General features: G+C 42.9%; 1 protein-coding gene across 2 annotated transcripts in view; it reads left to right on the top strand.

Annotated features, from left to right (window-relative positions):
- Positions 1 to 23,244, top strand: part of SIK2 (salt inducible kinase 2) — a 122,113-nt gene that overhangs the window by 91,599 nt on the left and 7,270 nt on the right. The window contains exons 5-9 of one of the 2 annotated variants that reach the window (XM_064577447.1): positions 6,178 to 6,302; positions 6,752 to 6,875; positions 8,111 to 8,187; positions 10,123 to 10,275; positions 16,857 to 17,021. In XM_064577447.1, coding sequence (XP_064433517.1) covers positions 6,178 to 6,302; positions 6,752 to 6,875; positions 8,111 to 8,187; positions 10,123 to 10,275; positions 16,857 to 17,021 — 644 coding nt within the window. Of the gene's footprint in view, positions 1 to 6,177; positions 6,303 to 6,751; positions 6,876 to 8,110; positions 8,188 to 8,226; positions 8,448 to 10,122; positions 10,276 to 16,856; positions 17,022 to 23,244 lie in introns of both variants that reach the window. The other variant, XM_045895067.3, reaches the window with a different exon arrangement.

Raw genomic sequence — 23,244 nt, 5'->3', positions numbered from 1 at the left:
AGTGAGAAGTATCAGTATGAATTCATGGGTTTTTTAAAATACATATACATATAGAAAGGTACAAGAATAAATATGGGAGGGGTGTATACATGTATTTTAGCATTCGGACATATATTTCCAGCTCTCTCTGCTGACAGGGCCTAGGAGCAGTGACATCCAGCTGCAGTGAGTACATCTAGGTCCTAGTCTTGGTTTCTAAATACGATTCTTCTGTAAAAGGAACCTGGGTTCCTTGGAAAAGTGGTTGATTCCAGAGCCGGGGCAGGGAAAATAGAAAATGAGCCTGGAACTTCTTCTGGTGCCAGATATAAGGAAATATTTAAAATGAAATTTTAAAAAGATGAGGGCATGTTGAAAGGATACAGAAGCCAACCTGAATTAGCTTCTCATGGCCAAAGCTAAAACTATTTGAGCATCGAAATAAATAACAATAGTACTAAGTTTATTCAAAGAATAAAATGCTCATGACAAATACAATGACAATATGATAAATAAATGATTTAATGAATAAATGAAAGGGGAAGATTAAAGAAGAATTGTAATTAAGTGTAGAAGACATGGGGAAAATGAACGCTCACCATTAGAACACTACAGTAATGGTTGCTGCAATCAAGATCTACCAATGAATGCTATAGTGATAGGTGGAAAATTTGAGAAACAGGATCTTTATAGTCTCAATGTATCTTCTCTAATATATTTATTAATTATAAAAGGGAAAATAGTAACTTTACAGTGGGGTAAAGTTATCCCCACTGTAAAGAGATCAGAGTTACCCCCTCCCCAGTAATTAGACATAGTCCCATGCATCTCCTGATACAGTGCACTGTGAAGAGCTCCTCACCTCTTGATGTTCCCCCCCCAAATCCATAATCTTAATCCAGTCATGAGAAAACACCAGGCAAAACCAGACTGAGGGACAGTCTACAAAATACGTGCCCTGTACTGTTCGTTGTAAGGGAAGACCAAGAACGGTTCCAAGTTGGAGAAGCCGAAGGAGGCATGACCACTAAATGCACTGTAGAATCCTGAACTGAGAGGGCACATTTGTGAAAAACTGGTGTCTTAATAAGGTCCGTGGTTTAGTTAATAGTACTGAGTCAGTGTTACTTTCTTAGTTTTGATAATTTTACTAATATAGTTATAAAAAATGTTAGCATTAGGGGAAGTAGGGTGAAGGGCATAGGGAATTCTCCTTACTATATTGTTGCTACTCTTCTGGAAATCTAAAATTATTTCAGAATTGAAAGTTAAATAATACCGTAGTGAATCCAACATTACATGGCGTTAAGTTTTTTGGCGGAAAACAGGACACAAAATGTCCGAGGGACGTAGCAGCCATCATTTTAGGTATTAACTTGCAGGTCAGAGGTAGAGAATACATGAAGCTGGTGGACCAGTGTTTCATTTCCAGCAAGACCAGGCCGGATCAAAGGGGACTGCCCAAGTTACTCTTTTCCTAATGGTTTCCAAAAGTCAGATGATAATGTGGGGTCTTATGTTATCCTCTGTCATTGGGAGGCTCTCTTCTGTGTTTGCACAGTGGTTAACACATGTACTCATTCAAATGTTGAAGGAAGGGAGGGAGGAAGGAAGGAATTTGGTTGGTGTGATGAACACTAACCCACTGCATTTGAATAAAAGGCAATAAACAAATCCTGCCCAGCTATGCCATTTCTGTATGGCATCGCTCTTGCTCACCCCCCATGCACTCTTAGGTGCTGTTAAGCAGAAAGCTGCAGACTGAATAAAGCAAATTAGCCAGGTTCCTATGAAGAAATAAAAGGGCTTTTTTAAATTTTATTTTATTATGTTAGGTTAATCACCATACATTACATCATTAGTTTTTGATGTAGTGTTCCATGATTCATTGTTTGCGTATAACACCCAGTGCTCCATGCAGTACATGCCCTCCTTAATACCCATCACCAGGCTAACCCATCCTCCCACCCCCCTCCCCGCTAGAACCCTCAGTTTGGTTTTCAGAGTCCATAGTCTCTCATGGTTCGTCTCCCTCTCCGATTTCCCTCCCTTCATTTTTTTATTTTTAAGTGCCTTTCCATTGCCACTTCTTAAACCTGACAATTATTAACTTGTTCAAAAATATTTAGCTGCATATCACGGTGCCAGGGAAGGACGTAAAGGTGGTGGCTAACAGGGGGGCTCTGTAGTCACACGTGGTTTCTGTTCCAGGTCTTCAGTCTTTACCAAGGTATTTAACTTTCTACCCTCACTTTCTCCTAAAATAAGGATACCTCATAGGGTTTTTAAGAAGAAATCCTCTTTAGAGACCTTAGATCAGCTTCTGGCCCATAGTAAGCACTTACAAAAGAGAAGATGACAACGTAGTCATTCAGCAAACCTTTATTGAATAACTACTGTCTACAGCCCTCATGCTGAGTGCTGGGAGTACAGATATGTATCATTTCTCCCTTCCCTTCTCAAGAAATTTAGTCTGTTGGGGGAAATAGATAAATAAAACAGTAAGAATAATTGCTCTTTTCCTCTTGGGTTGCTTACTCAGTATGTTTCAGTAGCATGCCTAAAGCATATCTACTTATAAGTCTACTTGTCTACATATACCCATTCGTTGTAACTTATAATAACTTGATGAAGTGTAAATATTGTCCCCATCTTGCAAATGAGGAAACCAAAGCTCTAAGAAGTAATTTGCCCAAGATCACACATTTGCCCAAGCTAAGTGGACAACCGAGGATTTGATCCTCATCTACCGTCATGACTCCAAAGTCTTCCTTAACCCACCTCATATGATTACAAATACAATGTTTAAATGCTTTGACAAGGTTATAGAAGACATCTGGGGACGCCTGGGTGGCTCAGTCAGTTAAGCGTCTCTCAGTCTCTGCTCAGGTCTTGATCTCAGGGTCATGGAGTTCAAGCCCCACGTTGGGCTCCACACTGGATGTGGAGCCTACTTAAAAATAATAATAATAATAATAATAATAATAATAAAGGCATCTGCATATATGCTACTGTAATAGCTTTAGTGAACCCAGTTGTCTTTTGGCATTTCTTTTAATGTTTCCACTGGCTCATGTTTTATTTTCTTCATTTCCCGACAGGAAACAGAAGTAAGTATCTGCTTAATCCCACTCTCCTTATAAGTTAACAGACATTTTCTTTGTCCTAGTTGTGTAAAGCCACAATTGAGACTGGGCTACCATAGGCACAGCTGTGCTTTCCTAGCTCTTGCTCTCTTCTTGCCTATGAGGCATACCAGTGAGAGCCTCCGTAGTAAGGAGGCCAGGCCACCAGGCCCCATCACTCCTTTGAGATGACACTTTCCACCAGAGTCCAGGGAAGGGCAGATTGTAGGAGTTCTGTAATGGCTCTTGAGACATTAAAACTTTACAGTGTTATTTGGAGGGTATCCTCAACTTGCATGAGCTAAAACTCATCCTGTGATTATGGTTTAAATAGAGCAATTACTGGACCTATTTCAGGATCTCCAAACACACATCCTAGAGCTTCTGGTGCTTCTCTTTGTAAGTGAAATTAACATTTTCCTCTTCAAATGTTATTTGAACATATAGTCCTTGACTCATTTGAGAGTGTAGTTTTTCTAGAAAATTAGAAATGTGCATCAATAAGGACATATGGGTTATGATGTCATAGGAGTGGTTAGTCATGGAGGTGGACTTGAGAAGATAAGACCTCTCCTTTCCTTTTGGAAAGCAGAGTGTAGGACTGAGCTGTGGTCCCATTATGAAGGGAGAGGTTCTCATTGCCTCCTACTCCTGGATGCCAGGACCAGAGCATGGTGGTGTTCCACCAGGTGTAGACAGTGTCTGAGGCTCTTCCCCACGTGCACCCTCATTTGTCTTCTGAACCCTCAGGGTTCTCTACACTTTTCTGCCCTTCCTGTACACTTTCTCAGAACCTTTTTCTCTGAAAGGTAGTAGTTGATAATGATGGCTTCACGAAAGCAGGGAGCTGACATTTGACATCTATGTTCCAGGCACTTTACATGTTTAACCTCATTTAAGCCTCACAGCATCCTGTCTGGGTAGGTGGATTATCACTACATTTATAGATATAAAAACTTAGATTCGGGGAAGTTAAATAATCTACGAAGGCGACCTGAAGCTAGAAAAGTGGGAAAAGTGGAACTCCGCTCTAGTTCTCCCTAACTTGAGAGTTTGTACTCTGCCGTAGGGCTGTGGTGCTGGGGATGGTGACTCCTCTTCCTGTCACTACTGCTTGCCACCAGTGGGTGTGTCTGGGAGCTAGGAGAATGCTTCATCTACAGTGTACTGTGTGCCGTAGTCTCAGGGTGTGACTAGAGTGTGAGTTTATGTTAACTCACTGATCCTCACAACTTGGGGACTACAGATAGGGAAACCAAGGCTCACAGAGACTGATACAAAGTCACGTAGCCAGTGAGTCTGGCACTGGCAACTCGATCCAGTCCTCTTAGAACACCTTTTATTTTATTGTTTAAAGATGTATTTATTTTAGAGAGAGAGAGAGAGCACAAGCAGGTGGGGCAAAGGGAGAGAGAGAGAGAGAGAATCTCAAGCAGATTCCTCGCTGAGCACTGATCCCTATGTGGGGCCTAATCTCAGGACCCTGAGATCGTGACCTGAGCTGAAATCGAGAGTTGGGCATTCAACCAACTGTGCCACCCAGGTGCCCCTTAGGACACCTTTTGAAGCTTGCCATCCATGCAGCACCGTATACTAGCTGAGAGTAGAGCCAGTTTACTAAGGAGTGTCCTGTCAGCAGTGTTTACAACAGAAGACAGTATTCGTATAACTTACAAAATAATAGGAATTTGTTTCCTCAGTAAGAGTAGAGCTTGGCAAAAGGGTACAAGCTTGCATTTATACCAAAACTCACTGAAATTTGTCTTCTGTAGTTTTCATGCTTAGTGAAAGCATCTGAGGACAGTGTTTCCAAAGAGCCTGCTGTCTCTCAGAGCTGTAGATTCGGTATGACTAATGTCATAAAAGGAAGGCCATTAACTGTAGAGAGGTATAATGCCACTGTACTCCATAAATGAGTGAATAAGTGACACTGGTGACAGGTGGCTTGTGGCTGGCGGGCCAGAGAGCCAACACCTGTTAGTGAGCTAATCAGACACATATCTGCCTAAGTCAGAGTGTGTAGGCCAACGCTTAGAGAATTGTTACCTAAGAAACACTATACTCAGTTGCCTTAAAGGTTATATATCCTGCTACTCTGGGTAATGGCTGCAAGAGCAGCCAGTCACTCAGTTGGGTTTAGGTAAATAGCCTAAAATTTTACTCATTTGTTTCTTTCTTTATAGACTATAAAAGACAAAGAGCTCTTGGGGTACCTGGCTGGCTTAGTCGGTAAAGCAGTGTGGCTCTTGATCTCGGGATCATGAGTTCAAACCCCATGTTGGGCATAGAGCTTACTGAAAAAAGAAATTTTTTTTAATTAAAAAAAAAAAAAAGACGGAGAGCTCTTAATCATGGAGTAATTGAAATTCTAAGATTTTCAAATTCAAGTAGGTTGTCTACACCAATGGACTTAAAAATACATGATTCTAGGGGCGCCTGGGTGGCTCAGTCATTAAGCGTCTGCCTCCGGCTCAGGTCACGATCCCGGGGTGCTGGGGTCGAGTCCCGCATCGGGCTCCCTGCTCCGCGGGAAGCCTGCTCTCCCTCTCCCGCTCCCCCTGCTTGTGTTCCCTCTCTCGCTGTCTCTCTCTCTCTGTCAAATAAATAAATAAGGGGCGCCCAGGTGGGTCAGTCGTTAAGCGTCTGCCTTCGGCTCGGGTCACGATCCCAGGGTCCTGGGATCGAGCTCCACGTCGGGCTCCCTGCCCGGCGGGAAGCCTGCTTCTCGCTCTCCCACTCCCCCTGCTTGTGTTCCCTCTCTCGCTGTGTCTCTCTCTGTCAAATAAATAAATAAAATCTTTAAAGAAAAAAAAAATACATGATTCTAAAGTCTTTTTCCAACCTCTCACTCATTCTCTTTGAGAAGAAAACTTGATTTATTTATACATCCATTCAACAAATATTTATGGAATACTTGGTATTTTCTAGACCTTGTGCTCAGTGCCGCGGACACAGCACAAGACAGATGCCATAGCAGTGCTATTGTTGATACAGCATATTGTAAAATTTACTACAAGAAATTCAGTATAGTTGAGAGCATAGATGAAAGTAACATTTATTTCCATTCCAATAGATTTCGGCTTTGGAAATTTCTTTAAAAGTGGTGAACTGCTGGCAACATGGTGTGGCAGCCCCCCTTATGCAGCCCCAGAAGTCTTCGAAGGGCAGCAGTATGAAGGACCACAGCTGGATATTTGGGTATTTCTTTGCTTTGCTGTGTTAAATGCATCTCTGACGGTAATAACTAGTACTTTGGCCCGTCTTTGAAGCTCTTGGTACCTAACACATAGGTAGTAGTTCATACTTCCCCTGTCCATTGGACTAATTAGAGCATTTTTGAATTAAGTTCTAGGAAAGAACGTCTAGGGACAGATGTTATTACTTTACTATCGGCCATAACTTAACGTGAAGTAGTAATCAAAATGATTAAATTCAGATCTTTGAGTATTTATTATAGGATATTTTATTACAGTAGTCCGAGTTTTAGTTTTGCTTTGTTTTGTGTTGTTTTGAAATTCTGAGAAAATAGTAAATCCAAACAGGAATTTTTCAGCCCGTATGATTTTAAGGGCCCTGGGGATGTTTAGGAAAACAAAGAGTGTTTAAAGTCCTCAGTGGAAAAGTGACTGCCTTGTTTTCTTCCCTAGAGCATGGGAGTTGTTCTTTATGTCCTTGTCTGTGGAGCTCTGCCTTTTGATGGACCGACTCTTCCAATTTTGAGGCAGAGAGTTTTAGAAGGAAGATTCCGGATTCCGTATTTCATGTCAGAAGGTAACCCGTTTGTCTTATACTCGTGCTTTACAGAATTTGTGCTCCGAATGAAATGCCTCGGCAAAGGCTTCCCTTGTTCTAAGAGCTTGGGTGCCAAACAAAGTGATTGAGTCACTTGAAAAGCTATAGAAGTAAGCAGCCCCCTCCATGTAGGTGAGAGAAGCTGTAGCCTTCCTACTTGTAACTGAAAACGGAAAGCTTTCCAGGTTAAGAACAGCAAGTCTTCACATCTACTCTGGGTCTATAAATGTCCCCAGTTTATTTTAGACTTAGAGAAGCACTTTGTAGATAGATTCACAACCATTTTACTCTATGAAATAGATTTTCCTGTATCTTTTGGTGAGAAGTTGCAAAATTACATATTTTAATTGAATTAAAAACTGGCAAAGCTGTTGGACTAAGATGCAGAGCCCGACTTGGATTAGCTTGTTACGTACAACCAGTTGGGTTGTTGCTCAGCTACGTTTCCTCCTCAGGTTTTGGTGGTCATCCTTAACTCTTTCGTTCCTAGTCATGGTAGAAATAAAGCTCTAGTAGTTAAGAGCATAGACCTTGGAGCCCGGCTGCCTGGTTTTAATCTCGAGTCCACCACTTACTGGCAGTCTGCCCTTGACAAGTTACGTCCCCTCTCTGCTTCCGTGTCCTCAGGCTACAACATGGGAAGCACAGTGGCTCCTGGTAAGGGCGCTGGGAAGATGAATGGAAGTAATCTGTGTAAAGCAGCTTGCATGGTGCCTGGCACATAGCAGAGGGTATGAGGCTAGCTTCTGTGGGGTGGCAGAGAGCATGGTGTCCGCTCCGAGAATAAGTGGGTGCCCGAGTCACAGCAGTGCAGTTTTTGTAATATAATCAGAAGTAACTAGTGCTTCATGTGTGTTTTTCTCAGCTGCCCTGACGGGAGAAGAGCAACAGTCCTCTGGAGACCTCTTACCTCACGCACATAGCCTCTAGTGTGTCAGCCTCAGAAGTGACTGGGGCTCCATGTGTGTGCTCATTCTAGGAGAAGGCTTGCTTTTGTCTTAGCAGAATCTAAGTCTGTGTCTAGATCTTTTCACTTGAGAAATTCAATAGAAAGGTTCATTTAGCACAAAATTGGACAGACCTACACCCTCCTGATTTTCTTAAGTATTCATTCTCGGTGGTGGTTACTTTTGTGTCAACATTCACCATGGTAACCTGATCAGTACAACTGGCTTTCATGTGTTCATTTATTCATTTGACCTTCTGCTTTCCAGTGGGCATTGTGGAGGATACAGAGATTAACGCCATTGTGCAGAGTCACATGAATCAAGCCAGTACCCTGAAGTGCAAGGTGATTTACATGACTTTTGTAACATTGTGTTTTCCATAGATTGTGAGCACCTTATTCGAAGGATGTTGGTCCTAGACCCGTCCAAACGGCTAACAATAGCTCAAATCAAGGAGCATAAATGGATGCTTGTAGAAGTTCCTGTACAGAGACCTGTTCTCTATCCACAAGGGCAAGAAAATGAGCCATCCATTGGGGAATTTAATGAACAGGTTCTGCGATTGATGCACAGCCTTGGAATAGATCAGCAGAAAACCATCGAGGTAAAGTGATCAGAGATTTGACTGATGGTCTTCCATCATAGCCACCCCCAACACCTATAGGCACATTGTTCAGTTTTCCCTGAGGATCACAGTCAGACTCCTTCATGTTTGCTTTTTTATTCAATACATAAATTCCGGGCGCCTGGGTGGCTCAGTTGGTTAAGCGACTGCCTTCGGCTCAGGTCATGATCCTGGAGTCCCTGGATCGAGTCCCGCATCGGGCTCCCTGCTTGGCAGGGAGTCTGCTTCTCCCTCTGACCCTCCCCCCTCTCATGTGCTGTCTCTCTCATTCTCTCTGTCTCTCATTCTCTCTGTCTCAAATAAATAAATAAAATCTTTAAAAAAAAAAAAAAATACATAAATTCCTCCCTTTGCCCCATCTGCCAAAAAATTCCAGAGGTGGACTTTATATAGGATGGGGAAAAGACAAAGATGGAAACTTAACACATACAAAGTAGAAAATTTCTTCTAAGGTGAAACATGAAGTTTTATCTGGGTCATAAGCTAGTTTATATGGAATATGAATGTACAGCTAGGGAGCAAGGCTGAGGGCCGATCAGGAAACAGGAAGGCCAGTGGGGTGTAGGCCGTGAGCTGGGGAAGCTGAGAAGGCAGACACAGGTGGATTCCAGATTTGGAAGTACTCTCGGTCGTAGAACTGAGGGTCGTGAGCCTGGGAAATTCCTCCTCTCTTTTATTTCTGTCCGTTAGTAGTTAGTATATTCCTAGGAGAAACACATTTTCCTTACCTCCACAACAGTAAAAAACCAACAGTGCTCTTACAGAGGAGGCATAACAAGAAAGAGTACAAAATGCCTCTTGTGAACTTACAGCGCTCTAAACCGTGCTGCCGAGAGCCAAGCCAGACTCCCTCCTGCCCTGCTTGTCCCGCGCTCAGCGGCGTGTTTCTGTCCTCGGCCACGAAGCAGATCTAGAACGGCAGCTGGGAGGGCAGCCCGACGGGCCTTTGATTTCTGCCATGCCTGCTCTGCACCCAAGGCGCCCTGCACAGCACCCGCGCAGATGGTTAGGCCGAATAGAAGCCAGAAGAGCAGTTGTTCCTCTCTTCCGCTAGTACCCTCGGAAAGCTGGCCGGCGAGGGATGCGAAGAATTGGGAAGCAACTTTATTTTCAAGGCTTCAGGAGGGTGGGACTGCAAAAACAAGAGGAAAAAATTACCTAAGAACGGAGACACAGTGTCTCTCAATCCAGCCTCCAAATGTTACTCTCCAGCCCAAAATAATCTCCAGAAATCTCCCCAAAGACTTTAGTCATTCATTTCAGAGTTTGCAGTAGTTTGGACTTGTGCCGAAGTTGTGGAATTCGAGCCCGTGGGACCAGGTTGTAACGGACCTTACACCATAGCCACAACTAGGAGATGGGACCGTGTGGTAGCACTGGGGACATGAGACAGCAGCGGCATTCTTCCTGCACACAGAAAAGCAGGTGGAGCCTGTTGCTGTAAACGGGCCAGTCCCTCAGGGGCATCAGCCTTCGTGTAATCAGTACGAGAAACTTGGAACTGTCTGTTCTTCTGAATTCTGGAACAGCTTTTGTTCTAGACACTCTCTGTTCGTGACTCTGTCATGATTTCTTCCCTCCTTTTTCAGAAAGATGTAGATCACTGGACTGGTTTTTATGCTTCTCTGCCTTCAGCACTTGTTTTCTCTTTCAGTCTTTGCAGAACAAGAGCTATAACCACTTTGCTGCCATTTATTACTTGTTGGTGGAGCGCCTGAAATCACATCGGAGCAGTTTTCCCGTGGAGCAGAGACTCGATGCCCGCCAGCGGCGGCCTAGCACCGTGGCTGAACAAACAGTTGCCAAGGTAACACCGCATTAGCCAGTGGTCTTACCTTGCAGGTGCCTGTTCACATGTTTGACACATTTTTCATCTTGTAGTACAATAGAGGGTTAGGATCTCATCCTCTACACGCGGTTCTTCTGTAAAGTTTCTGCCCATCACTTCCTAGATTCTCAAATGTTTTAGCATCTTCTTATTTCTTTTTTTTTTTTAAGATTTTATTTATTTATTTTACAGAGAGAGTGGGAGACAGAGCATGAGCAGGGGTGAGGAGGAGGCAGAGGGAGAGGGAGAAGCAGACTCTCCGTTGAGCAGGGAGCCCGATGTGGGGCTCAATCCCAAGACCCTGGGATCATGACCTGAACTGAAGGCTGACACTTAACCAACTGAGCCACCCAGGCACCACTGCATTTTCCTATTTCTAAGGATTAATTTTATTTCAGTTTTTTTTCTTTAAGAGTTTTCTCATTTTTTAATCATTGATTTATGGTGGGAATTAATGTCACTAGCCTGTACACTCGATTCCATTTAACAAATTTTTACTGCAGATTTACCGTATGCAAGCTTCTGTGATTAGGCATGATAGGGGGTGGGATACATAAAACCCGGACATGGCCCTCAGAGACATGACAGTGTAAAAACAAAGTAAGACATCATCGTAAATAACCATCATTCAAAATAGAGAAAGATAAATCTGGGAGAAGAACCACGGGCAAAGGGGAGAGCGATACATCTGCCTAGGAAAGGCTTTGTGGGAGGGTTAGCATTTCCGACAGAGCTCAGATCTTCAGGGATGTGTGGGCCTTTGCCAGGGAGAGGCAGGGTTGAAGGCATTGTATGTAGGCAGCAGAAGCGCTGAGTGGGCAAGTGTAGGGAACTGAACTGAAGCGCACAGGGAAATGAAAAAGTTGGCGTGGTAAGTTGAAGCGATGCTGTGAAGGGCTTCGAAAGCCAAAGGAGAGAGTTTACTTACGATTCAGAAAATACTGAGGAACAACTAGAGACAGAAGCAGGAGAGTGATAAAATCACATCCAGGCTTTAAGCTAACTAATCTGTGACATCGGGAAGGGTAGATTGGACAGGGAAGAGAACTTGGGGAAAAGCAGTGAGGAGGTGAGAAATACTGGAGGCTTGAACTAACATGGTGCTGGTGGGAACAGAAGGGAGGGGATGAGCGCAGGATCATCTCGGGTGGACTCTGGATGGACTCAGTGGTGGTTAATGCAGGTGCTCTGGAGCAAACCCCAGGTTCAGCCCTTTCCTGCTGCCTGTCCTTCAAAAAATTACCTTAGGTCTTTCTGTGCCTCAGTTTCCCAAACTATAAAATGAGGAAAATTAGAGACTGTTCTGATGTTTGAATTAGTTGATAATTGTGCAGCACTTCGAATGTGCCCTATACATGTTGATTCTATAAAGTAAGAAGGAAATATTAGGGAGCAAGGGACAACAGTGCCTTAGAGGTCACTCTGTTCTCGAGCCCGAAGCAGGGAGGGTAAGTGATGGCACTGACTTGGTTGCTTGAAACGAAGAATAGATCTGGATGCCAGGACAGAGGCTGAGGCTGACGGAAGTTGGGAAATCATCTGCAGAAAGGTTGAGAAAGAGGCATGGTTCATGCATACAGTCTATTAGGATTTCCATCTACTTCTGTGAGTGCTTTACTTTGTTCCAAGGGCAAGGAAGAGCTGAGAAGTTCTGACTTTGTATTTCTTGTTTGGCAGTTTACAAAATTTAAAGGATTTACTAGAGTTTTGCATTGGCTTCTATAGAACATTGTGGGGGGGGGAACCAACAAAATTCACATCTTGATTTTAGTAGGCAAATGGTATACACTGTTAGACACACTTTAATATAAAAATAATGTGACTATTGATACTAATATGAGTAATGCCTAGCTAAAATTCCAGATTAGAGCATCTCTGAGCAGTTGGAATCCTTCAACGTTGAATGGTCTTGCTTTCAAGAGAGGAGGGGCATGAAATGAGAATTCCTCAACGGAGTAGTAAAATTGAGATGTAGAGCTACCCCCTCCCTCTGGGAAGTGCCGCCAGGCGGAAGGACAGGACACAGGGAAGCCCCTGGTGCTATACAGACTTTCCCTCCCAAGTCTCTTCATCTCTTCATTCTTGTTCGTATTAGACAAGCGAGGGCATGGGTTACCTAAATGATCGACCCTGGGCACATGCATATTATTATTGCACATGATTGCCTTTCTTATCTAAGCTTGAAGCAGATTCCCTAGGAGAGCTCAAATTATGTTTAATTTGGCCGAGAGTTCAGATGTATAACATGGCTTCTTATGTTTGATCATTTTTTTTTATTACCAAGCACCACATGAATTCTTTTCATTTTACGCATTGGCCTAAGTTGTCACAGAAAGCTACTTACTGGGACTTAAACATGTATCTAATTCAAGTGGAAGTCTTCAGTGTCCATTCACAGACTTGTTTAGAGTGCCTTCCGGGTGCTAAGGTAACAGGCACTAGGGCTGAAGAAGATGCTCCCTTCCCTGTGAGATTTCACATTCTCATGTTTTGTTGAACTTGTTAAAAAATAGATCTCTCTGCACTTAGTTTCAGTAGAGCCTTCTCTCTTTAATTCTTTGTTCTGCTGTTGGCTTAAAGAAGTGGCAGATCATGTGTTAGCTGGTATAACAATAGGAATTTGGGGAAGCAAACTAATCCCATGCAAAGATCACATGAGCTGTGGAATCACATGGACCTTGGGTTCCATACGGAGCTGAGTGACTAGCAAGCCAGCCTTTCTCAGCTCCAGTGTCTTTAAATATAAAATGGATAATCAGTATCTACTTCGTGAGTTTGCTACAAAGATAAAATTAGGTAACTTACACCAGCGGCTCAGTTCAGCAAGCGGAGCACTTCTGTGCCAGGCTCAGTCCCTGCCGCCATGGTGACAGAGGTCCCCAGCAAATAGTCCCTGCCCCTAAAGAATGTATGGTATAGTGAGAAAGTACCCGTTATTACTACTTAGAAAACAGTGAGAATCTTATCTCAGAATGATTTAGAGTACTTATATTTGCCATATACTATGCAAGAAATGTTCCCTCTAGTTGACTATAGACAACTGTTTAGAAGAAATTCATGTCATGCCTTCTCTCATGAATCCTAACTGCTAGTCCTTCTGCTCCAAGTTTCTATCAACTGTAATCGTAGACAAGAGTGAAACACTCATCCCACTTCTTCTTTAATCACTGATTAGAGGTTGCCCTGTACAGCTATTAGAAAAAGCATTGTAGGGCACCTGGGTGGCTCAGTCATTAAGCGTCTGCCTTCGGCTCAGGTCATGATCTCAGGGTCCTGGGATCGAGCCCCACATCGGGCCCCCTGCTCGGCCAGGAGCCTGCTCCTCCCTCTCCCGCTCCCCCTGCTTGTGTTCCCTCTCTAGCTGTCTCTCTCTGTGTCAAATAAATAAATAATCTTTAAAAAAAGAAAAAGCATTGTGTAGTTGGCCCCAGGGTACCACAGACTGGGGGGCTTAAATAAAAGGTTATTTTCTCTCAGTTCTGGAGGCTGAAAGTTCAAGGTCAAGGTGCCAGCAAGATTAACTTCTAGTGAGAACTCTCAGCTGCCTACTCAGTGGGCCCTCACACAGCCTTTCCTCTGCACGGGCAGATAGAGAGAGAGATGTCTGGTGTCTCACCCTCATCTTAGAGGGACACGAGTCCTGTCAGATTGGGAGCCCACCCTTATGACTTTATATAACCTTAATTACCTCCTGAAAGGCTCTCTGTTTAAATACAGTTGCACTGGGCCTTAGGGCTTTAACATACAGATTGGGGGGTGGAGGGGGGGAGACACACAATTCTGTCCATAACCAGCATATTCCTATTGGAGCAGTAAAGATTTTCCCATAGGAGAAAACATTATTTTCATTGTAATGGTTATTCTAAAAAGCACAAAATCAGAAGAGATTCAAGACAATAAATACACGGTCTAAAAAGTCATTACAATTGGGGCGCCTGGGTGGCTCAGTCATTAAGCGTCTGCCTTCCGCTCAGGTCATGATCCCAGGGTCCTGGGATCAAGCCCCGCGTCAAGCTCCTTGCTCAGTGGGAAGCCTGCTTCCTCTCCCACCTATCCCCGCCCCCCGCTTGTGTTCCCTCCCTCGCTGTCTCTCTGTCTAATTAATTAATTAATTAATTAAATAAAACCCATTACAATTAATTGGACATGAGCATTGTCTATTGCCACTCTTAAACTGGTAAAGTCTGCTTCCTTGGGATATTAATCATCCATCTGTGTATTAAAATAACATATTCTTTAGTCCACTCTATAGTGCTGAGCATGCCATTTGAATATTTTCACCCAACCTTGTTCCAAAAAGACTTCTTTAATCCCTTCAGTGATTGCAAGAATCCTAAAAAAAAAAACCACCATCCTATTTCCTATGAAGTGGTTGTCACAATAAAATATGTTCCTCCTCTCACCATACCAAGCTCACAGTAAGTTGTTGCTGTAGTCCAGGTTGGACGTGAAATTTGTCAAGGAAAATGTGTTACGCTTGGTCTGGCATAGCGTGATCCTGCCATTTAGAAAGTCACAGCTAATAAGAGGCAGAGACTGAGAAGGAACAGCACACCCTAGTTATCATGTTAGTACTTCATTTCCAGTGCAATATCTTTAAATAATGCTTTGCCCTAATAATTTAAATTATTTCGCACACAAGGAGCAGCCTAATAAATTTAGGAAACCAGAAATTAAAGTTCAGCTTTATCCTTTGATTGAAAAGCTGATGATAAGGGTAAAAAGAATGCATGAAATATACCCTATTAGGAAGTTTACATTTTACATTGTGGCATGAGGACTTAAAAAATTAATCTAAATGACTAATGCTTGAAAGGAAAAAAAAGTTGTTTAGTCTCAAAAGTGGCCCAGGAAATAAGTGTGAGGAATGATGATCTAAGGAAAGCCTTTTCTGTATCATGCTCAGGATCGTTTGTAGTGTACTTTTTTTCTGTTTTTACCATCCATATGATACCAACACTTGGCTATTGCTACTTTATTCATTATCTCACGCAGCATATCTAATGATGTTAATGTTGGAATGTACCAAACATAAAGTATATTCTAAATATATTCAAAGTATATTCAAATATAAGGTATATTTCTAACACACCCCATATCGTCAAAGACCATCAATCTAAAATTTTAGCAGAACCATTAGATAATATCTGAGAACAAAACTGCATTTGCAGACTAATTCCTGTATTAGATCCCTGTGGTCTTTTCACGACTTTACAAGGAAGGAGAAGGGCGGAATTAACATTACTGAGTGAAGGACCTTTCATGTTACCTTTTGTAATCCTAACTTCACTGTGTAATAGGCATTGTGCCCTTGTCTAGGTAAAGAAAATAGGACTCAGAGAGGTTAGGTAGTTCACAGTGAGGGATGGAGCCAGGAATCACACCCAGGTCTCTGGAGGAGAGAAGGTAAAATCATACCAATATCGTTCCTTTTTGTTTGAACTTAAAACTCACCATCTTATGTCCCTCCAAGTGATTATAGCAGGGAAAAAATAGGCCAATCCTTTGCCTTTTAGACACTAGTATGTTCCTTCAAATGTTTGGCAGTGTCCATTATGTTCAAAAGACATCTGATGGGAGGGAAGGATTTTCCAATAGTTTCATCTTTAAAATCGAATCCTTGCCAATTGTCCTAAAGAAAGATTCTCTGTTATATGATTTTTTTATTATATTTTTAAAGATTTATTTAAGAGAGAGAATGGGAGTGGAGGGAGGGGCAGAGGGGAAGCAGACTCCCCACTGAGCACAGAGCCTGACTTGGGGCTCCATCCCATGACCCTGAGATCATGACCTGAGCCAAAATCAATAGTCAGATGCTCAACCGGCTGAGCCACCCAGGCACCCCTATATGATTTTTTAAAAGTGGAGTTTGTAATGTTTGTTTACTTAGCATTCTTAACAAACAAGACATGAAAATGGGCTGAAAACCATCTGGAGCTTTCTACAGTAGGTTGACTTCAGGAACATAAGTTGCTCGGCAATAAGCATCTCGCTTTCCACTGGGCCAACAGGCTGTGTTCAGTTTCTGCACCTCCTTGGAGGACACTCCTGTCACCTCCAAGTAGCTGCCACCTCTCTTGTCTTTCTCTGCACATGTACCCTTGTCAAGAAATACACACCATCTCACCCCACCAGAAAAACAAAGTGCAGTACACTTTGTGTTCTAGGTAAGTTATGTGTGTGTACCGTGGTTCAGTTCTGAGCTCTGAAGACACAGGAACTTTTTTATTCTTTATATCTTTCCATGGTGACATATTTAAGGATATAGACAATATATGTTTGTTGAATTAAAAAACAGAGCATTCTTAGGTTCTTTACAGAGACCAGCTTTCTTGTTGTCTGTGTGAAAGTTAGGCACCTCATCGTGGAACAGGAATGAAACTGAGACTGCTTCACATCAGTACCCATACCATATACATGTTTTATCAAATTTTTTCTGGGGTTCCAACAAATAAAACTTACTCTTTAATTGTACCAGGAAGAGTTATTTTATCCCAACAATTTTGTGTACTTGTATAGAAAGTGTTAATGTTCCCAAACTGTTCTTGCCATATTTTCAGGCACAGACGGTGGGGCTCCCAATGACCGTGCACTCACCGAACATGAGGCTGATGCGGTCCGCTCTCCTCCCTCAGGCGTCCAATATAGAGGCCTTTTCATTCCCAGCGTCTGGCTGCCCGGCGGAAGCAGCGTTTATGGAAGAAGAGTGTGTCGACACGCCAAAGGTACGGACGTGTTTGGAAGACCCTGAGTGTGCTGGTTGGCCAGGCGCTCACTTTGGTCCTCAAGGGTTGTACTTTGGCTTTGTTGACCTTTGTCATTTCCTCAAGTCACTCAGGAGTGACCTGTTTTTGTGCAGAAGACCTGAGAGAAATATCCAGGCTAAACTTGGCTCTCATTGTCATCTTATCATTATGGCTGTTGCGTAACTCGTCAGACCTTATACATACTTTCCAAAATCCTTCTTTCCTTTCCCTCTTCAAGTTTCTAGATCCCTCATAGGTGTGGGATTTAAAAAAAAAAAAATTGTAATTCTGAAAACAAAAATGGAATTTTTGTGCTGAGTGGGGCTTTGTATGTTATTGTTGCCTCTTTTCTGCGCATGTGCTGCAGCTATGAAGTGATGGGCCGCCTTTTTTGGTTCAATTTTTTTAAGATTTTATTAACCTGAGAGGGAGAGAGAGCGCGCACAAGCAGGGGGAGGGGCAGAAGGAGGAGCAGGTTCCCCGCTGAGCAGGGAGGCCGGAATCATGACCTGAGCCGAAGGCACACGACTGAGCACCCAGGCGTCCCAGTTCAGTGTTTTTGTTTTGGTTTGGTTTGGTTTTTTGTCCAGTTTGAGTATACATAAAGGAGATAAGTTTATCCTTGTGTACTGCATGAAGTTGGCTTCTAATACATAGAAGATGACCGCTTCTCTCATTTAAGGGATGCTTATTAATCCATGTTTTATCTACTTAGCATCAAGCGGTGTCCAGAGGCTTGTATTAATGGGCAGACTTTGGAGTGTGTTCAGAATAGACTCTCTTCGTCACCAGCTGTGTGAACTTGGGTGAGGTGACTAACCGCTTTGAACCTCTGTGTTCTGTAAAATGAAGACACCCAACTCTATGAGACTCAGGAGGATTAATTGAGATAATGTGTGTGAGGTTCTCGGCATTGTAAACACTCATTATTGGTTTCCTGTCTTTTTAGCCTCTTTAGGTAATAAAAGGATAACTCAGACATGAATTTTGCCTCAAGTTTATAGTCTAGCAGAGGAGACGTGATGGATAACTAAAGACAATGTGCCAGGTGATGAATAAATTGATAAATATCATCAGTCCCTTAAAGAAATATAAATCAAAGTGCTGTAAGCCTGGAAGGAAGCAGGGGAAGTTGCTTTTAGCTGGTTTGATCAGGAAGGTCTGGGTTAACTGTCAGAGTTGGGAATTGAGGGGTGGATGGCATTTTGGTGGAGGGAAAAATCTGAGCAAGCAAACGTCAGGAAAACTTAGGTCCATCTAAGAGCAGTAGCTCAGTGTGTGTATGAGGAAAAGGGCAGATGAAGGGGAGTTGGATGAAGTAAAGATAAATAGCTTCGCTTTGAATGGCAAGCCCAAGAATGTAGGCTTTGTCTCTGGGCTGCAGTCCTCAGCAGAGGAATGTATTCCAGTATCATCAAGAGAGGGTTTCACAGGGACTTCTTCAGTATAGTAGGAAACAAGTGAAGGTTTTTGGTTAAGGAAGCCCTCAAATCCATGATGTGCTTCAGAAATTAGCCTGGAAGGTCCACAGCCTGCATTGGATGGGGACGGGCACAGTGGAAGCTTAGAGCAGTGTGTCCAGAGGGGAGATGACGAGGGCCTGCACTAGGTTAGCAATCGGGAAACTGCAGAGGAGGGGATGATATAAATGAGATTGTGCAGCTAGAATTGATAGAATATTAGGGTCCAGAGAAACAAAGTCCACACTCATACCAGTATTTTAAGCCTAGATGATTGGGAGGATAAATGAAACTGGGAGCTCTGGAGGTAGAGCTGATTCAGAGGTTAGGTAATGTGTTTAGCTAAACCGTAGTCAAGGCAGCTTGAGGCCAGGCTGCACGAGCAGGTGTTAGGCTGAGTTGCTGATGGTGAGGAGTTCGTGTCCATGGTCCTGAGGACGAGGCCATTTCCTGTGGACAGTCCGTTTTCTCTGCCTGTGGTTGCCTATAGGTGGTTCAGTCACCTCATCGACTTGTACATTCTCACCTAGAAATTTAGCTATAAATTGGGACAACATAATTCATTTATTTTTAGGATCTAATTCCTTTGAAAAAATTAAAATGCATTCTGCCCAAACCTTATCTGTGAGGGCATCAGGCCTAAAACACAGATTGGGTACTGTCTGCTGTATTATATAGGGCAAGCTATTTTTAAAGCTTGTGATTGTTATCGTAACCAGGAAACAGACAGGAAATGAATGATTTTGTGAAAGATAAAGGCAGTAGCTAGATGGGGCATTTGCATTTGTAGGTAGAGCAGGGCCGCGCTGGACCCGGCCACCCACACTGGCACTCGGCCAGGCCACGCACATCCACTGGGCTTAGCTGTGGACCGTTTCGTTGCCGTCAATAAATGCACGTGCACCAAGCTATCAGAGCTACAGCTCCATTGTTCACGTCGCTTCACTCACATTTACCGGGACAACCCCGTTTTGTCTTCTAAAAGATGCTTCCTAAATGAATGCATTGTTCATTCATTTCTACTCCCAGTTGGTGGTAGGTATTGTCCATCAGAGATTTTGCCTCTCCTTTTCTCCCAGAAGTCTTAAAACGGTCAGTAAAATCCCTTAGGGAGTCTGCATTGAAACATTGGTTTGGGGTTCCTCCAAAACTACCACCTTTCTGAGACAGTCACCCAACTCTGAGCGGGACTAAGACCCCCAAGTGACCATGTGGGGGGGCAGGTGCACAAACCCTGTAGGGACAATCTTTCTCTCTTAAGGGTTTCTTTGAGAATAAGCAGTTTCTTTCCAGTTTTATTGAGAAATAATTGGCATGCATCATTGTGTAAGTTTAAGGTGTACAGTATGATGGTTTGATTTACATACATTGTGAAATGAGTACCACAGTAGGTTCAGCTAACATCCATCTTCTCGTATAGATACAATAAGAAAAGAAAAAAGAAAATTTCCTTTTGATGAGAACTCTTAGGCTTTACTGTCTTAAAACTGACCCATCATATAGCATTCAGAGCTGTAGTCATCATGTCATACGTCACATCACCGGTCCTTACTTATCTTATCTCTAGAAGTTTGTGCCTTTTGACCACCTTCCTCCAACTCCCCCTCCCCCTGCCCTCCGCCTCTGGTGACCCCAAGTCTGATCTCTTTCTGTGAGCATGGTTCTGTTCTTCTGGTTTTTTCAGTTCCACATCTAAGTGAGATCATACAGTATTGTCTTGCCCTGACTTATTTATCTACCGTAATGCCTTCAAGATCCATCCCTGTTGTTGCAGTGGGAGGATTTGCAGGGTTTTCGTGGCTGAATAATATTCCATTATGTGTATATAGCATGACTTGTTTATCCATTCATCTGTTTGTGGACACCTAGGTTGTTTCCATGTCTTGGCTGTGGTGAATAGTGCTGCTGTGAACACAACCATGCAGATACCTTTCTGAGTTAGTGTCTTCATTTCCTTTGGATATAGGAATAATGCATTTTAAACACACACACACACGTTTTAGTCACTTTTAACATTGTATTAGAAATTATAGGGGTGCCTGGGTGGCTCAGATGGTTAGGTGTCTGCCTTCAGCTCAGGTCATGATCCCAGGGTCCTGGGATCAAGCCCCGTGTCGGGCTCCCTGCTCGGCGGGAAGCCTGCTTCTCCCTCTCCTTCTCCCCCTGCTTGTGCTCTCTTGCTCTCTCTGTCAAATAAATAAATAAAATCTTTAAATATATATATATAATAAAAGGGTTTCCCAGGCTTCTTCATAGCTGGGTAGCTGAGCTGGGAAAATAAAAGTGTCCCAGGTCTGTTTCCTCTTAAATAAGAGTAGGTCTGAAAAGGAGATACCTCTAAGGCTTTGTAAAAGAGAGACGATTAACACTTACTTCTGACTTTGAATGTTTAATTTATAATTTAAAAAATAAAACCAGTCAGAATCACACGTGGAAAATTCAGAGAGGGATAAAGAAAAAAATTATTCATAATCCCACTACCCAAAGATAGGCATATTTTGGCATGTTTCCTAAAAGTGAGATTATAGATGGGTGGGTAGGTGAGTGTAGGGTGGCTCAGTCAGTAGGTAGACTTGTTAAAACAAAATTATATTCTATTATATGTAATGTTGTGTCTTGCTTTTACATAATATAACATCATGAGCATTTTTCCCTATCATGAAATCTGAAAGCATAAGTTAACGGCCTAATATATTGTGTTAGATGTACCCTTATTTAATTACTTTTTTTGGACATCAGGTACTTTAATTTTTTGGCATCCTTAAACATGCTTCAAGTGAATGTCCTTGTGTCTAAATCTTTGACTATACCTCTGATTAATTCCTTAGGATAAATTTCTAGAACTGGGGGGCGCCTGGGTGGCTCAGTTGGTTGGGCGACTGCCTTCGGCTCAGGTCATGATCCTGGAGTCCCGGGATCGAGTCCCGCATCGGGCTCCCTGCTCGGCGGGGAGTCTGCTTCTCCCTCTGACCCTCCCCCCTCTCATGTGCTCTCTCTCATTCTCTCTCTCAAATAAATAAATAAAATCTTAAAAAAAAAAAAATTTTCTAGAACTGGGATATCCAGGTCTTTCTTCCTCACCTGGTTATCTGTTTCTTTTAATTTTCCTCAAGGTGGTAAAAAATGTTTTAAAAGAAAATGGCATCATTTTATTCTCCTGCCTTTAAAATTTTTGTTGTTATAAAGCATTCTCTTTGGGCAAGAAATAATAGAGATATGATATGTTAGTTAATCCTCGCAAACAACCCCTGGACACATGAGAGAAATTGCGCTTTCCAGAAGTGGAACAGCTCGCTGAGAAGTGCTGGAGCTGAGGTTTGAGCCTGCACTTCCTCAGTACGTGCCCAGCTCGCCAGGCACTGAGGATACAAATGAAGTAAGACACATTCGTAGCCTCCAAGCTCACTGGCTGATTCGCGCACTGGCCTACTGTCTTAGTCTGCTCAGGCCACCACTAACAAAATACCATAAGCTGGGGGGTTAAGCAACAGAAATACATTTTCTCACAGTTCTGGAGCTAAAAATTGAAGATCGAGATGAAGGTTCTGACCAGTTTTGTTTCTGGTGAAGACACTCTTCCTGGCTTGTAGAGGACTACCTTCTCTCTCCCTCCTCCCGTGGCTTCTCCTCTGTGCTCACATGGGAGCTTCTTGATATCTTTTCTTATAAGGACACTGATCATCCCAGGTCGGGGCCCCAGCCTCGTGATCCTAGTTTTAACTACTCCTCCTTAGAGGCTGTGTCTCGAGATACAGTCACCCTGCGGATTAGGGTTTCCATATATGAATCTGGTGGTGGAGGAGGTGTGGGGTGAGAGATGGGGGTCGAGACACACACATTCAATCCATAACAGTCTACCAGTCTTTTGTGCTAGAATCTTGTATTTTGTGGTAGACTCGGGTGTTAATCAACTAACAGCAGAGTTTCTCAGAGTTTGACTTCATGTGTATTGCCTATTGGAGTGAGGTCTCTTACTAGAAGTGATTGAGGGGCACCTGGGTGGCTCAGTCGGTTGAGTGTCCAACTCCGATTCCAGCTCAGGTCATGCTCTCAGAGTCATGAGATCAAGCCCCACGTTGGGCTCTGTGCTCAGCAGGGAGTCTTCTTGGGATTCTCTCTCCCTCTCTCTGCCTACCCCACCCCCCACCCCACTCTCTCTTAAAAAAAAAACGATCAGTTGAGCTTTAAGGAAAGACAAAAACAATGTATTGTAAAATGTCCATTACACCCATGTATCTTGAGGTCCTGTAATTTACAGTCAGCCTAGATTATTTCCTAGAGCAAAAGATCTTATTTCTAGGAGCTTAGGTCACATAGGTAGATCAGCCTAATATTTCAGTCACAAAATCCTAGGGCTGAATTTGTTCTATCAAGACCCTGGATAAATTGGCAGGCAAGGGTGGCATGACTATCACCTATTTCAGGAAATGAACTCACAGCTGAAGGTGTTCACACCTATTAACTATGTATGAGTGGGGGCCCCCCACAGTGCTTTCTGATTTAATCATCATCAAACAGCATCTGAAAAACCAAAACCAGATCATTGTTTCCCAGGATGAAATTGAATTCAGCAGACGTTTTTAAATGAAAGACATCATTCCTGTTACAGTCTAGAGGAGGAGATAATTTACAAGCAGAGTATTTAAGAAAAGAATGTAAATTTAGGGGGACTGCAAGGTCTTTTGAGTACTCCAAAAAAGATGACTATTCTCTATTAAAGAAAAAAATAACCTGGTTGTAAG

Source organism: Mirounga angustirostris, unplaced genomic scaffold, assembly GCF_029215605.1.
Source record: "Mirounga angustirostris isolate CCGP_5_RB_7025 unplaced genomic scaffold, mMirAng1.0.hap1 SCAF_13, whole genome shotgun sequence".
Classification (NCBI taxonomy): Eukaryota; Metazoa; Chordata; class Mammalia; order Carnivora; family Phocidae; genus Mirounga; species Mirounga angustirostris.
This window is presented reverse-complemented; position numbering and strand designations above follow the sequence as displayed.